Source organism: Opisthocomus hoazin, chromosome 14 (genome assembly GCF_030867145.1).
Source record: "Opisthocomus hoazin isolate bOpiHoa1 chromosome 14, bOpiHoa1.hap1, whole genome shotgun sequence".
Classification (NCBI taxonomy): Eukaryota; Metazoa; Chordata; class Aves; order Opisthocomiformes; family Opisthocomidae; genus Opisthocomus; species Opisthocomus hoazin.
In genome coordinates, this window is record NC_134427.1 from 22,736,383 (window position 1) to 22,751,498 (window position 15,116).

The window sequence follows — 15,116 nt, forward strand, 5'->3', positions numbered from 1 at the left end:
TGGGTCCCGTGAGCGCCGCCGGGGGGGGGGGGGGGGGGGTCGTGGCGGGAGCGGGCTCGACCCCGGCGGCGCGGCGGGCTCAGGGGAGGCCGCGGCTTTGAGGCCTACCCCGGAGCGGGGGGCTGAGCCCCGCGGGCGCTGCCGAGCCGGCTCGGGAAGGCGCCTGTCGCGGCTAGAGGTAGCGGGGCAGGGGGGGGGCGGTGCTCGGTGCGGGCTCCGGAGCCATCCCCGGGGGAGGAAGGGGAGGGGAGGGGAGGGGAGGGGAGGGGAGGGGGCTGCGGGTCGCCTGGCCGCCGTGGGCGAGGGGCCCGGAGCCGTGCGGCGGCCGTGCCGGCGTCTCGCCGAGGCCTGGTGACGCGGGAGGGTCTGGCAGCCGGAGCCTTGGGCTGGAGTTTCCCCTTTGCAGCCTGGCGGGGTGGAGGTCGGGGAGGGGGGGGGATGGTGTCGGCGCTTCCCCTTTCGCGGGGTGCTGCTGCGGGTGGGATCTGGGTGTCGGAGCCCGCGGGGAGAGCGGGGCCGTGTAAAGGAGGTGGTCTTCTCTCCGCAGGTGGGTGATGCCAAGCACAGCCATGAAGAAAAAGGTAAGGGCTGAAAGCAGAATGCTCTTCCAGCCGGGCTTTCCTTCCCGGCGTCGGTCTGTGTTTGTGTCTGTACCCGGCCGTGTTCGCTGGCTGCCCCCGGAGACTCGCAGCGCCAGCAGACGCATCCTTCGCTCAAAAGGCTGGAAACCGAAATGGGGTTTGGGTTTATTCGCTGGCAGGGCAGGCTCGCCGCAGAGCCGTCCGCGGTTGGTACGCGTCGCAGAGCCCCCTGCTCGCTGCCTGCCTCCCGCGGCCAGAGGGGAGAGGATCCACTCCGACCCACTCCCTTGGCCCGGGGGAGACCGTCCTGATGCGCTACAGAAACCCGTGTGGGGAGCCCGTCGTTCCCCAGGAGGGGGGAACTGGACACATGGGGGAAGGTGCAGTGATTTTACCGAGAGTCAAGGGGGGAGAGTGGGTGTATTCCAGCAGCGAGCGCGTTCAAGGCCGTGAAAGCGGCTGTGCGGAGGGCATACGGCTGCCTTTCCGTGGTGTGCTAGGACTGGGTCTCCTGTCTGACCCCTTGAAAGGCCTCCACAGTCCGAAACTCGGGAGTTGGGTTCGCCCGCGGGCTGCCTCGCGCCGTGCTTTGGAGCCGTATCGCGTTTCCGCGCGTGCTTTTTCTGCAGGTGGTGTGAAATCGGAGATGCTGATGTTCTCTCTCTCCGCTCCGTGTGTAGCTCAGGGGGAGAAGGCAGCGTAGCTTTCCGGGGCTTCGCTGCGGGAAGGGCCGGTGGGTGCGACCTGACCGGGCTGCCTGTCTGAGGAAGAGCCCGTGTTAGCACGTCGGCGAGGCGTCGCGCGGTCAGCTGCTCTTTGGGCAGGGCGCTCGGCAGACGCGGCAGTCGCTGACGGAGGGGTGACTTGTGCAAGCGGGATGGTGCTGTTCTGCCTCTCCTGCTTCGCCCCGAGGTTCTGGCAGCCCTCGCCGTGCGGTCGCGGAGCGAGGTTGGGAGTTGAGCAAGCGCTTTCCCCGCTGGCGTTTGGCACTGGTGTGGGCTGGGCAGGCAGACCCGGGCCTCATTAAACCTATCCTTGATGATAGAGTTTCAGAGCCGTTGCCAAGGGCTGAATTTGACTTTGTAACTGGAACTCGTTTAACAGCTGTTTTTGTGAGCGAGTCCCTGTTGGCTGTCGCTGTTGGGTTTTTTTTTTAATTTTTTTATTTTGAGATGACAATGCAGAGTCTCGCCTTGGGTGACTGCCTCCCCTCTTCGCCCCCACAACCATCCCCTAGTGTTTGGCTACCAAAGGTGCTCCCTCTCCTCTGGCCTGATGAGCTGCAAGTGGGACTCTGGAGTCAGCGTTTCTCCTGCGAGACAGCCCGACGCGCGTGGACTGCGCTCTCCCATCTGCTTTTAACGTTTTGTTGGTCTTCTGACGAATGAAACTCAAAATGAACTGGTATTTCACTTCTGTTGGGGAAGAGAAAACAAGTCATGGGAAGGAAAGCACTGGCCCAGGCTGCCCAGGGAGGCTGTGGAGTCTCCTTCTCTGGAGATATTCCAGACCCACCTGGACGCGGTGCTGTGCAGCCTGCTCTGGGTGGCCCTGCTTGGGCAGGGGGTTGGGCTGGGTGACCCACAGAGGTCCCTGCCAACCCCAAACGTTCTGGGATTCTGTGAAAAGAGCGTGATTAGGAGAGTGGAGAATGCCGGAGCTGAGTGGGCAAGGGGTCGTTTCCAGCCTGCTCTTACAGGCTTGAGATGAAGCTGCCCTTTTGCCTTGGCAAAGTCCTGTGCTGTCATCCAAACCGTCAAGCCTTCCCCTGTGGTGCCAGCGCGTTTGGAAGGCGCGCGGGTCCGAGGGGCTGGGGACGGGGAGGCTGCGGCAGCATCACGAGCAGCTCCCGCTCTTCCCGAGTGCTGGTTATGAATTCTCCGAGTCCTCTGCCGACTCCAGGCGGAGGTTCCCCAGGGGGTGAGGGGCACGGTTCAAGAACGCAAAGAGAAAGGGTTTCAGTGACTGTGCGTAGCAGGGAGGTAAGGACGTCTGTCTCCTGCGTTCCCAGGCGTGCCACTCTGCTTTGCCTCTCTCTCCTGATGCGTTCACCTCTGAAATATGTTGGTGCTGTGTTTTGGGGGCTTCGGCAGTAAGAAGCTAACCCCGAGGGAGCCGTGAAGGACTTGGTACTCTCTGGTAGCTAATTTTCCTTCTGTTTTTCTTCCCAGGTCCTGCTGATGGGTAAAAGTGGGTCTGGGAAGACCAGCATGAGGTCCATCATCTTTGCAAACTACATCGCCAGGGACACGCGGCGCCTGGGTGCCACAAGTAAGACTTCTCCTGTTTGAACTGCGAGTTCTTAGGGCTCGAACCCCTTTCATTAAGGGGGCGAGGCTGTTCCCTCCGGCGGTCCCTGCCTCTCCTCTCCTCTGCCTGGAGGAGGAGGGTGTCTGCCGGTCCTCCCAGCTGCCACACCTTGCCGGGAGCCTCCCTGCCGAGGTCAGCTGAGGGCAGGCAGGAGGCTGGAGTGACAGGCAAGGCAGTCCTGGGTTCGGTTTTGCTGCTTTAGTGTTGAACTTTTATCCTTAACTCTCTTTTGAGCAGGAAGCAGCCTTTGCTGCTGCTACAGCTGTTGTTGGAGGAGTGTTCAGAGCCTCCTCATGGTCCTCCTGGTCAGTGAAGCTTTCCTGTCGTCAGCCAGCTGGTCACCAGCGCAGCTGGAGGTGCGGTGATCTTGCTGTGCCCCTGTGGTTCCGGCAGGATGGTGCACTAGGCTTAACCAGTGTCTTCTGCCTCTTCATTTTCTCCAAAGCCACTGATCTGAAAAAGCACCGAGCGGTTCCTCTGAAACAGGGCTGTGGATTGTCTGGATCTCGTGCTCCTCACTGGGAAGCACCTGTGAGCACTTAATGCCACGGGCTGGTGCATGTTTCCTCTTTGCTGTAGATTTGGCCTGTTCATAAAGTTTACATTCTTTGTTCTACTGATTTATTTTTAAGGCTTGCCTAAGGCCTTGCAGAGGGTGTTGGAACTCATGTTATTCTTAAAATATCACAAAGATCAGAGAATGTTGTTAAAGGGGAACCACCTGCTGTGCTTCTCGTGAGAATAGTGTCCTGGGTGGAGAGGAGGAAGGCTTGGGTTACGCTGGGAACTGTCTTTTCCCACAGTGCCTTCAGCTACATATTTACCTACAGCAATGCTGTTGAGGTGGGATTTTACAGACTGTGGGCTGTGTTGGGAGGAAAGGTGTTTTCGTCTGCCCGCAGAGGAAGCTCTGCCCTGGGCGTCTGGTACAGTCAGTAACCTCCTGTTGTCTCTTTCCAGTTGATGTGGAGCACTCCCATGTCAGATTTCTAGGAAACCTGGTGTTAAACCTCTGGGACTGCGGGGGGTAGGTACTGTTTATCCTTTTGCTTTTGAAACCGTTGGGGGTTAGCTCTGGGGAACGGGGCTGGGGATGTAACAAAACCAGAGTCCTCCTGCCCCAGAGGGACGCGTACGCTGCTGGTGTATGAAGGGAGCAGAACAAGCTTCATGTGCGTGCTGTAAAACTGGCGAGACAACTCTGAAAGAGTGGAGGCCACATCTGAGGCATGGAGCTGGGTGGAAGAGGTTGGCACGATTGCGCTGTCTCTTGAGTTATCCCTGCGTAAAAGGCACAGTGCGTCCACCCTTCCCTTGCTGCCTGCTTCCTTCTGCCGACAAAAAGCCCGAGCCCTTCACCTGGGCTTTCTCCTGAGGTAGTGGGAGGTGACGCCGGTTTCAGAATCGCTCAGCACCAGCTTGATCCAAGTGGGGTGCGTGCTGAGAAGCGAAGCTGGAGGTTGAGGGCGATCCCGTGGCTCCTGGAAGCAGCTTTTCGAGGAACGCACGCTCTCCCGCTGACGCAGCCTCAGCAGAGCTGTTTGACTTTGCGAGGCTTCATCAGCTCTCGTGGCCTCGTGCGTTGTCTGAGCCATGTTCAGCAGAAGTTAAAGGAGATTTAAATGCTGCAATAAGAGGCCAGACTGATGGTTTTGGGTATATTTTAGCTTCTGCTGCCGTGGCTTTTTAATATGCAACTCTCCAGAAGCCAGTTTGGGTCCAGAAGCGACGTTTGCAGAGGGCACCAAGCAGCCAGCTGTGAGATGAGGGAAGCGTCAGCTTCCTAGGAGGATGGCAAGCAGATGCTCCTCAGGAGCGTCCAGCTGTGCTTGGATGGAAATGCCATGGGAGCCTTACGTCGTGGGGTGCACAGCCTCTAGTCTAGGCTCCTGCGTTTTGAGCCAAGAGGCCCCATCACAAAGCTTGCCTTGCTAGCAGGAGCTATTTTACATGCAGCACCTTGCCCAACAACGCTGAGCGGCAAGGCCTGGTTGCTCTGATGGGCGTCTCCTTGCTTTGTTGCTCTGCTCCTTCTCAGGCAGGACACCTTCATGGAGAACTACTTCACCAGTCAGCGGGACAACATCTTCCGCAACGTAGAAGTCCTCATCTACGTCTTCGATGTTGAGAGCCGTGAGCTGGAGAAGGACATGCACTACTACCAGTCATGCTTGGAGGCAATTCTCCAGAACTCTCCCGATGCAAAGATCTTTTGCCTAGTGCACAAGATGGACTTGGTGCAGGAGGATCAGCGGGATTTGGTGAGCAGCTGATAGTTGCCGTAGAAATGCTTTCAAAGAGAGCGTCTTTGGACTGTGCTAACGCATTGCGATTTCATGCTTTGAATACAGCCCCATCACCAGCACCGTTCCTAGAAGGGTTTCTCGGATGTTAAGAACTGTCAAAGCCCTCTAAGCTTTTTCTGCCTTTTCTAAATTGTGTCTCATTGCTATGTTTTGTGTGTAATCTAGTGGAGAACAGAACTGGTGATTTGTAGTGACACCTACTCTAAGCCTTTTCTTTCGTAGCGCTGATTCTAGTACTTTCACCAGAGCTTGGCTGCAGAAGGGAGGTAGACCCGAGAGGAAGGCAGAACCGAAAGAAATCCAGCAACTTTAAAATTGCTGCCACCATTTGGATAGCTTCAAGGATAGCGGTGGTGACAGTGACCGCTGGTTTCTCTTTAGCTGTTGCTTTCAGTCCGACATAGGCTCTGTTCTAAAGCATAACAAAAAAAGAGCTGAAACTTTCCCAGTTAACTGGAAGGTGGTTTCTGGGAGTGGATTCTGCTCGCTGGCAGTTTGGCCTGCCTGCCCACAGATCACCTCTGAAGTGCTCCTCTGCCCCAAGAGATGTCCCGCAAGGGCTGGGGAGCAACCTCTTGGAGATGTTTGGTGTCTTCCGTTTTTTTTCAGAGCTTTTGGAAGCTTGCAGGGAGATTGGCAGATGTTGAGTTCCTACCAATCTTGCTTTTTCAGCTTGGACTGAAAAGCGACCAAGTCCTGATACCGAATAAAAAATTAGCTTTGTGGGTTACATGAGCACATCCCTGGCTGCATAGCCACTCTCTGCCTGGCAGCGAGTTTGGAGGCCGCTTTAGGCGGTTGCCTTGTGTCTGAAGTAAGAAGGCTTGTTAAACTTTCTCCTGATCCCTGGTGCCTGTGTGCCCGGGCAGCTGCATGGCTGAAACCACACACCGACCTCCCTGCGCAGGCAGGCGTCTTCCACGCAGCGGGTCGGCCCCAGATCACTCGTTCTGCCTGAGAACGGTGATCTTCCTCTTCGTTTTAGTTCTGCCTTCTAGCTCAGTGCAGAAATAGCTCAAAGAGCTTGTTCATAGGGTTGATTTGGGGAGCTTTTCCTCGCTTCTGTCTGCCTTCCCCCCAGCCTGCAGGAGGAGTCTAAAACCTTCTTGATGCTGTGCTGCCCGGTTTTGTTTTGGGACTGGTGGGCAAACACTGGTTTCATATGGTTTTGTGGACTCTACTGGGGGCCTGGAGGGAGGGGTGGGCAGAAGAGTTCCATCTGAACATGAGGAAGAACTTCTTCCCTCTGAGGGTGACGGAGCCCTGGCCCAGGCTGCCCAGAGAGGCTGTGGAGTCTCCTTCTCTGGAGATATTCCAGCCCCGCCTGGCCGCGGTGCTGTGCAGCCCGCTCTGGGTGACCCTGCTTGGGCAGGGGGTTGGACTGGATGACCCACAGAGGTCCCTGCCAACCCCGACCATGCTGGGATTCTGTGATTCTGTGAAGAGGGGCCTTATTTCAGATGTGCTTTCAATGTGTGTCACTGCACACCCATCAGGATCTGTTTTAAGGTGTCTGCTACTCGGCAGAGCGTGCAAATACTGGGCCAAATCACCGTCTCTGTAAATCTTACCGAAGCCTTCGGTGTCCCAGGACCCAAATGGCAAGCGCTGGCCTACGCAGCGTTTCGTGGCGACTGGCTGATGTTCTGTCACGTTCCTATAACCGGTGAGCTGAGGTGAAGGTAGTCGTTGTGTCTTCCCCTGCAGAGGCACGCTGCTGACCGTCCTGCTGCTTTTTTGGCAGTTTAGCAGGAGCCTGGTGCAAGGTCGTCTGGTCTTTGCTGTTCCACCTGCCCCCTATTTTTTTAACCATAACTTTGAAGGGCAGAGTATGATGTGAGCATAAAAGACTCCGTAAGCACGTGCCTTGGAGCTGCTCATATTGATCACCCTCGAGCGCTTTCTTCCTATCCTGATCTTGGTGATGGAGCTTTTTGCCTGTGACCAGGGACTTGTCAAAATTTAGGTCCTCAGTGACACTCGTGCGTGTCACCTTCCACTCCACACCATCCATAGTTATTCCAGCTTTGAGTCCTGGTCAGATCCGTTGTGAGACAGCTGTGTTTGTCCCTGCTGCGGCGGTGGAAGGGGTTTCTGCCAGCCTGGCCTGGCCAGCGAGCTCTGCTGTTGTCTTTTCTCCAGTGCTGTAGGTACTCGAGATTTGGTTGAAGTGCCTGCTGTAAATCCAGTAGAGTAACCACACCAAAGGCAGAAATATTTATACTCGACTGCTAACCATTTTTTACTTCCCAGATTTTTAAAGAGCGTGAGGAAGACTTGAAGCGCCTTTCCCGTCCCTTGGAGTGTGTTTGTTTTAGAACTTCCATCTGGGATGAAACACTTTACAAGGTTTGTACAGCTTCCTCTCCGTATCTGCCTTCCCCCCTCCCGCTTGAAAACAAGAGCACGAGGAAGGCGAGTGGTTGGTTGCTGCTGGTTTGTTAGTGACTGGCCCTTTTGGGTTCTGCAGCGGCTACTTCTGGAAGGCAGCTCTTGTAAATGGCATCTGAGCATCCTGGGTTTAATTAGAAAAAGTAAAGCCCCTCCACATGTTGGATTCGTGGTGTCAGTGCGTTAACACCACTCAAACGCTCTGCCTGGCTACTTTAGAAAGAGCTTCTGTGTCTTCTAGTCGTGCTTATCCAGCATGGAACTGTTTCCTATGTTTCTCTGCATTTACCCTGCTGGGAGTGTGCTTGGCTTTTAGGTGTGGGTGGGGTTTTTTGCCATCAGTCAGTCTTCAGGTGTGCGAGTGGGGAGTGCTGCCTGGGCTACAGTGAGAGCAAGGGAAAGTTATAATTGCCAGCTGATGAGCAGTGGTGGTAGCGGTTGCTTGTCTGAAGGTGAGGATTATTGGCTCTTTCTCTTGACTTCAGTGGTACTTCTGATGGCAGACTTCGCCACCCCGGCAGATCCATCCCAAGCTGTAGCAGCTTCCTCTGCCTTCAGCGTACGATGCGCTTGGCCGAGGCAGACGCGGTGCCGTACGCCAGGCAGCGCTCCTCGCAAAGCACGTGCCCAGCTCCCTCTAGAAACCAGCCCTCCCGAGCAGGGCCGTACCCTGCCTGCCTGCGGGCATCCCCAGCGTTCAGCAGCTACGCTGGTTGCTCTTCGAGCAGCTCACACAGCAGCAGACCTGTGCCGTTCTGGATGCGGCCCTGCCGACGCTCTGCGGAGCTCGTGCCCTTGGCTTGGGCTTTTAACTTTGTGTTTGGCAAGCGGGGTGGTAGGAGCGTTTGGTAAATGTTGAGTATTTGGGAAAGAGGAGACACAAATGTCCACCTGACTCCGGGGGGAAGGCACTGACACAAACCTGAGTCAGCAGGTAGGCGGTGAGCTGAAGCTGAGCTTGGAGGACCTGAGGCTGAAAGAGGACGAGTGCCTACTGCAGCATCCCCAGTCCCTTCTGGGCTTTGTCCTGACTCACTGGGTTAGATGAGAGCTTCGTTTGCATCAGTGACGAGCTGCCAAGTGTCTGTCTGCATGTTGACCTCACTCAAGATTAAAAAAATCTGTGAAAGCTTGAGCGGGTTTGTCTGGGAGCAGTAGACAGAAGCATTGCTGGCTTAAAATTTGAATGATTTAAGCCTGCTTAGTAGTAGTCTGGTTTCTCTGACTGATGTGGAGAAGAACTTGACCTAATGAAGACTTTACTCGAGTCTGGGGTACCACTGGTAGTCTCCACTGTAGTGGAGATGCCTGGATATGGAGGCTTCTCAGTCTTGCCTAGGCTATCAACACCCAGAACTGCTAATAATCGGTTTCTGAGCACATCGCATAAGGAGAGGACGAGGCAGAGCAGTGCTAATGCAGCCCTGATGTGGTGTCTTTCTTTATCAACAGGCTTGGTCCAGTATAGTCTATCAGCTGATCCCCAATGTCCAGCAGCTGGAAATGAACCTGAGGAACTTTGCTCAGATCATCGAGGCAGACGAAGTGCTTCTGTTCGAGAGAGCCACTTTCCTGGTGAATACGGCAGCTCTGCCCGTCGGGTTCCTCCGCCCAGCTGAGGCCGGGGTGCCCTGGGTGGGGAGTGCTGTTGTGGCAGTAGCGCCGGACGGCAGAATGCATCGACCCAGGCCTTGTGATACCAAAAGCAGCCGACGTGACCCTGTGGCTTGCAGGACCTTCCCAAAATTTCCAATTCTGGCAGCTGAGCTGAGGGCTTGCTCGGTATTTCCCTCTTCCAGGCTGCGAGAGGGTTTCATATCCCCATTCTGGTGTTGGCCGTGAGATTTTTTTGATAATTCCTTTCTGCGCAGGGCAAGATCCTTCTCTGGCTTGAAATAAGCCTTTTCAGTTCCTCCCGGCCTGGCGTTTTAACTGCTCTTGGTTTCTCTTTTGTTTGTTTGATGCTCTACAAACCGGGAGTATGGATAGAGGATCACAAGCAGTTGGATGGCAACGGCTTGCGAAGCTGCCGGCTGCGTGGTAGCAGAGCTTCCAGTCTGCTGCCTCTGCGAGGTAGAACGTGCTGGGTAAAACCCCCGTTGCTGCTGGTGTCCATCCGTACTCTCAGTGTCTGGATTGGTCTCCTCAGACTTGGCACCAGAACTCTGCAAGGAACAATTTGACGGTTGGACTTGATGATCTTGGAGGTCTTTTCCAACCATAGTGATTTGGTGATGATTCCATGAATGTTTTGAGTGCTTTCCTTGGTGGCCAGATGTCTGAGTTTGAAGTGAAGGAGGGAGTGTGGAAAGGAAGCCATTACTTTTCTTGCTTCTTGAAATATCAGAAGTAAACACTGCCATTTCTGGCAAGTTCTGCTTTTCCACCTTTAGTAGATGCTAAATAGTTCCACCTTGGTGGTATGTAACAATACTTTCGTTAAAGGTACTGGGTTTTTTACTGAAAAAGAATCGTCTTTGCTACAAAAATTCTATGCTTATTTTCAGTGTAATGCTGACTTCTTAAAAGACTCTCTTCTCACGTTTTTCGTGTATTTAGACTTCCTTCAGGATTCCTTTCTGCTGAAATGAAATCTTATTCTGAAACGGTATTTGAATCACAGTAACAGAAAAACCTATCTGGAAAGTGACGGAGCAGACGTGTATACAGGGAAGGCTTTGGTGTGAGCGTAACCCTTGAATCTGGCTCAGCCTGTACTTGCACGAATAACTGGGGAGGTTTAACAAGTAGGCAGTACGTGATGAATTTTTGAGGTGCTCAAGGGGGAAAAAAAATACCCCAAAAATCTTAGTTCTCGCAAGCCCGTTAAATGTGACTCCGTAGGTAGGAAAGGAAGAGTTTAACATCCTTGCGCAGTGGTGTTTGACAGTCCCAGCAGCAGCTGGTTTCGTGATGCTTAAGAGCTGAAGGCATGCAGCGTTAGGTTTTTAAAATATTCCTTTTTGGTTTGCTGGGGGAACAGAGCTGATGTAACTATTTGATTGATTGTGCGCCGTTCCCCGTACACAGTAGATGCAGTTCTCGGCCCGTTGGCTAGTTTGGCTGAAGGGTGAAGGTCTGAGGGCTCCCAGCCTCGTGAAGATGCCTGGGGAGAGAGCTGAGGAGCACGCTGCAAGGGCTCCAAAATACTTCTGGTCCTCTGAGTCTTTGCAGCTGGGCGCTAAGGTCCGCATGTTGCTGCTGGGTGGCTGTGTGGGAGGAAGAGGAGGAGAACCGACCTGATTGCGGGCAGCTCAGCAGAGTCTTGGTCTGACGCGGTTAGCTGATGGAGAGAGAACGCCCTTGGAGAGAACTCCCTAGGAAGCCAGCCACCTTTGCTCCACTTCCCTTGGGGAGGAAGGGCTTGCTTTGGCCTGGAGTGCAGATCTTGTGCATCCCCAGGGTTGCAGAATGGGAAATTTCCCAGGTTCGGTCCTTGAGAATCTGCAGCACGATAGTCTTGGGAAGGAGAAGCTGTTCCAGCGTTTGCCAAGTGCCTGTTTCCCCTACCCGAGGGGATGGTCTTGCATTTTTTTTTTTTTTTTTCTTCTTCTTGCTTTGAATCAAGATTTAAATGGCTAAGCTGGGCTATTCCAGAGGGGACAATGGTGTCTCTTGCATATCTCACACTTGCATCTGCGCTTGCGAAAGCCTCCCTGATGATTGTATTACCCGGTCTGCTTTACCATGGAAGCACCACAAGTGTTGGTGCAAATGGTTTCCAAGATTCAATCAGCCAAAGGCAAAGGGAGTCCCTGTCCTGGTCACCACCCCTTTCCCACCGTTGCTGTCAAGCCTGAGAAACCTGTGCTGAAACAAATGACTCGCTAACTAGGCGCTCTCTCTGTTTCTGCCTGCCAGGTCATTTCTCACTATCAATGCAAGGAGCAGCGGGATGTCCACAGGTTTGAGAAGATCAGCAACATTATCAAGCAATTCAAGCTCAGTTGCAGGTGAGCGGGTTTGATCCTTGGGTGGGGAAGATACTTCAGATCCTTGGGTGGGGAAGGTTCATCCGGAGCACAAAGTCTCTCCAAATGAGCATGAGTTGTGCGACTTCCCAGCAAGCTGAGATGCCATAGTTAAATTGCACCGTGCTTCAACACAACAGTTAATAGTTATCTTTTGTAACTTCCTCCTTTGCCGGTGGTCAAAAGGGGTTTGTTTTGAAACAACCGTTTTCTTCTAGGCCTCAGCCTCCTGGGCCAGGTAGGGAAGTTCCAGGACTGAACTAATAAATGAGTGACAGTCCACAGTGCTGCGGAAAGTCAGGTGGAGAGCCTGGCTTCAGACCCTGCCCCACAGGGCTGGCTTGGGAGCAAGAGCTTCGCAGACAGTATTTATCGGTCTTTCGAATGGGAAAGTGGAAAGCTTGCTTTGGAGTAGCTTGGCTTTTGGACAGCCTCCGGGTTCCTCAGTCCGTTGGTAGCACCCACAAGCGTTTGGAGCCTGCGCAGGCTGGAGAGGCGGCTGCGTGGTTCGCAGGGCTGTCTCCAGGTAGCTCAGCTCTGCGCCTGCTCCTGCTGGCTCTCCCCAGGGTGTTCGGCCGTGCCTTGGAGCGGCTGAGCTCTTACTGCTGCGGGGCGAGCGGGGCCGACTCTAACAGCCGGTGGGGTTGTGCATCTCGAGTCACCTTCACCATGCCAAGCCCAAATCGTTTCATGTTGTTCTCTGTTAGCCTAAGGCTAAAGAGTTTTTATATCTTTTTGAAAAAAGCCACCACCAAACCTGTAGTCACGCCTGGTGCTGCTTGCCGAGTGCGGACTGGGACACTTCGTTGTTGCCAACAGCTCGAATCGGGAGATGTTGGCTACGTGGGTGCAAAAGCCGTTTGAGCAATGTTATGCTAATGGTTCTTTTACTTTTCCCCCCCTTTTTTTTCCTCCCCTTTTAGTAAGCTGGCAGCTTCTTTCCAGAGCATGGAGGTCAGGAACTCTAACTTTGCTGCTTTCATTGACATCTTTACGTCAAATACCTATGTGATGGTGGTGATGTCAGACCCTTCAATACGTAAGTTGAAGCAAAGATAAAGCCTCTGACCTGTTTCTGTTTGCGGGAACAAAAAGCCCAATGAGCCGAGTTTAGACTGTGTTACCCTTGGAAAGTGACAAGCGCCGGGCGAAGCAGTGAAACCGATTGGGGTAAAAAGAGGGGGGGGGGGGGGGGGTCCTGCTGTCCTCCCGTTTTGCCCTGTCCGAGCGGAGCCGGGGGACAGGATCCCAGAATGTTGGGGGTTGGCAGGGACCTCTGTGGGTCACCCAGCCCAACGCCCTGCCCAAGCAGGGTCACCCAGAGCAGGCTGCACAGCACCGCGTGCAGGCGGGTCTGGAATATCTCCAGAGAAGGAGACTCCACAGCCTCCCTGGGCAGCCTGGGCCAGGGCTCCGTCACCCTTAGAGGGAAGAAGTTCTTCCTCGTGTTCAGCTGGAACTTCCTGTGCTTCAGTTTGTGCCCATTGCCCCTTGTCCTGTTGCTGGGCACCACTGGAAAGAGTCTGGCCCCGTCCTCCTGACCCCCACCCTGCAGATATTTAGAGGCATTTCTAAGGTCCCCTCTCAGCCTGTTCTTCTCCAGGCTGAACAAGCCCAGCTCCCTCAGCCTGTCCTCGTAGGAGAGATGCTCCAGTCCCCTCCTCACAGTGACTGACCTGGCAGGAGGCCTCCGACAGCCGAGCTGCTTGTGGCTGTCGAGCGGAGGCCCGGCGCGGCGCCGGGGAATCGCTGTGACAGATGCGACCTGATTTCGTCGGTCGTGCCCAGTAACCTATTTTGGGCTGTTCTGATCTGACAGCCCTGGCGATTTTTGGAGAGGAAGCAGAGACGGATCATGTTTTGAGTTTTCGCTCTTGCTGCCTGAACGGTCTTGGAGGGCAAGGGCTCTAATTATAGTAGCATGTGTTTATCTTAACGAAGAGCCTGCAGCCAGCAGTGCCAGCCCTTGGAGGCGCGGCGTGGCTGTTTAACTGTTTACACAGCTCCAGCTGAAACCGCTCCTCGTGGGGTTTGAGGTGCCTAAGAGACGCTGTCCAGGCCAGCCGGGTGCCTCACCATGTTGGTGCCTCCCGTCCTCTTTCCCGAGGGTTGACTGAATTAGGGAAAACCCGTGGAAACCCACGACGGAGTTGCCGGCGCCGTGGTATGGCTGCGAATGAGCAGCTGCGGCGGCTCGCTCGGCCGTCCCCGTGAGCAAACCTCTCGGCCGTCGTTCGCCCTGACTCCTCCTCGCTGCCGCCCCGGGAGCAGCAAGCAGCCCCGACCTGCCAGCGTTAGACTCCGCACTGCGAGGGAGCAGAGGGGCTGGAAGAAGAGAGCGTGCTGGCGGGGACGCCGCTTTCAGGCGGCGCTTAGCTTGATTCCTCGCGTCCCTTTTAACTCTTTTTATCTCCCCTGTCCATTTTCCGTCCTAGCTTCTGCGGCTACGCTGATCAACATCCGCAACGCCCGGAAACACTTCGAGAAGCTGGAGAGAGTGGATGGACCAAAGCACAGCCTGCTCATGCGCTGATCGTTGCCGGCTGGGGGGAGAAAAAATGAGCTGGGACTACTTATTTTTAGGAGAATCTAACAATGTCGTTGATGTCTTTGTTGGGCTTTGAAATGAGTGTGCTGCTTTATTTTTTCTCCTTTTAACATTGGACACTAGTCACTCGGAGGATGGCTGGCGGCACCGCGGACCTTCGGAGGAGCCTTCCCTGGCGCATGTGGACCAGGGAAGGCGTAGGGACGGGCGATGCGCGCGTGGCCTCGCGCTCCCGGCCGTCGCGGCGGCACGGGGCGGAGCCGCTCTGGAGGTTTCGCTCCCGGGTGATGGTAGACGTCACAGGAATGGAATACTCACTGTTTTGTTGGTCGGTTGCTAGAATACGTTGATAAATTTCTCCTTGTCTTCAGTCCTGAAAATAAATTTTTTGCTACCAGGGGTTTCCGATCCGAGAGCTTTGGACAGTGGGCTTGCTTTCTCCTGAAACCCAGGGCAGCTCTGGCAAGCCGGCGTGCGATAGCTGCATTGCTCCCATCGCGTTGCTGGGGGGGTTGTTTCGCCCATTCCAGACTTTCATTTAAGATATTTTTATTTTTTCTCCCTGCATGGAGGCAAAAACTCGCTCAGGAGGTGAAGCGGTCGGGCTGGTGTTGGCCTCTTGAGGCTTGCCGAAGCGGTGGAAAGATCTTGGTAAATAAAAAAAAAAAGGGCCAAAGATGCGAAGTGACCGAGCGGTGAGGCCGTGCTGGCGTGCCCGCCCTGCGTCCCGGCGAGCGCGGAGGAGCCGTGGGACATGGCGCGGGTGGGCTGTGCGTGAGCTACGCGAGCTGTTTGCGACGGGCCCCTTGGGCAGTGTTCGGCACTGGTGTTACTTGACGTTACTTTCTATTTTTTAATGGATTTTTTTTTCTGTGCATGGCCATTAAACGTAGGAACAACAAAAGCACTGCGAGTTAGGGGAGTCTCTGGCTTGCTGGGTGGGCGCTGATGCTTCTCAGTGTCTCTCTATTTTTTTTTTTTCCTCTCTCTGCATCAAATGACTTGATAA

At 54.7% G+C, this 15,116-nt stretch overlaps 1 protein-coding gene across 1 annotated transcript; it reads left to right on the forward strand.

The window, feature by feature from the left end:
- The first annotated feature begins 26 nt into the window (after positions 1–26).
- Positions 27–14,520, forward strand: LOC104336306 (ras-related GTP-binding protein A). Its single transcript, XM_075435415.1, has 10 exons — positions 27–178; positions 548–581; positions 2,753–2,852; positions 3,852–3,918; positions 4,930–5,152; positions 7,451–7,546; positions 9,041–9,163; positions 11,450–11,541; positions 12,483–12,598; positions 13,995–14,520. Exons 2-10 carry the CDS (start codon positions 555–557, stop codon positions 14,090–14,092), a joined length of 942 nt encoding a protein of 313 aa, XP_075291530.1. The 5' UTR covers positions 27–178; positions 548–554; the 3' UTR covers positions 14,093–14,520.
- The last annotated feature ends 596 nt before the right edge of the window (positions 14,521–15,116 follow it).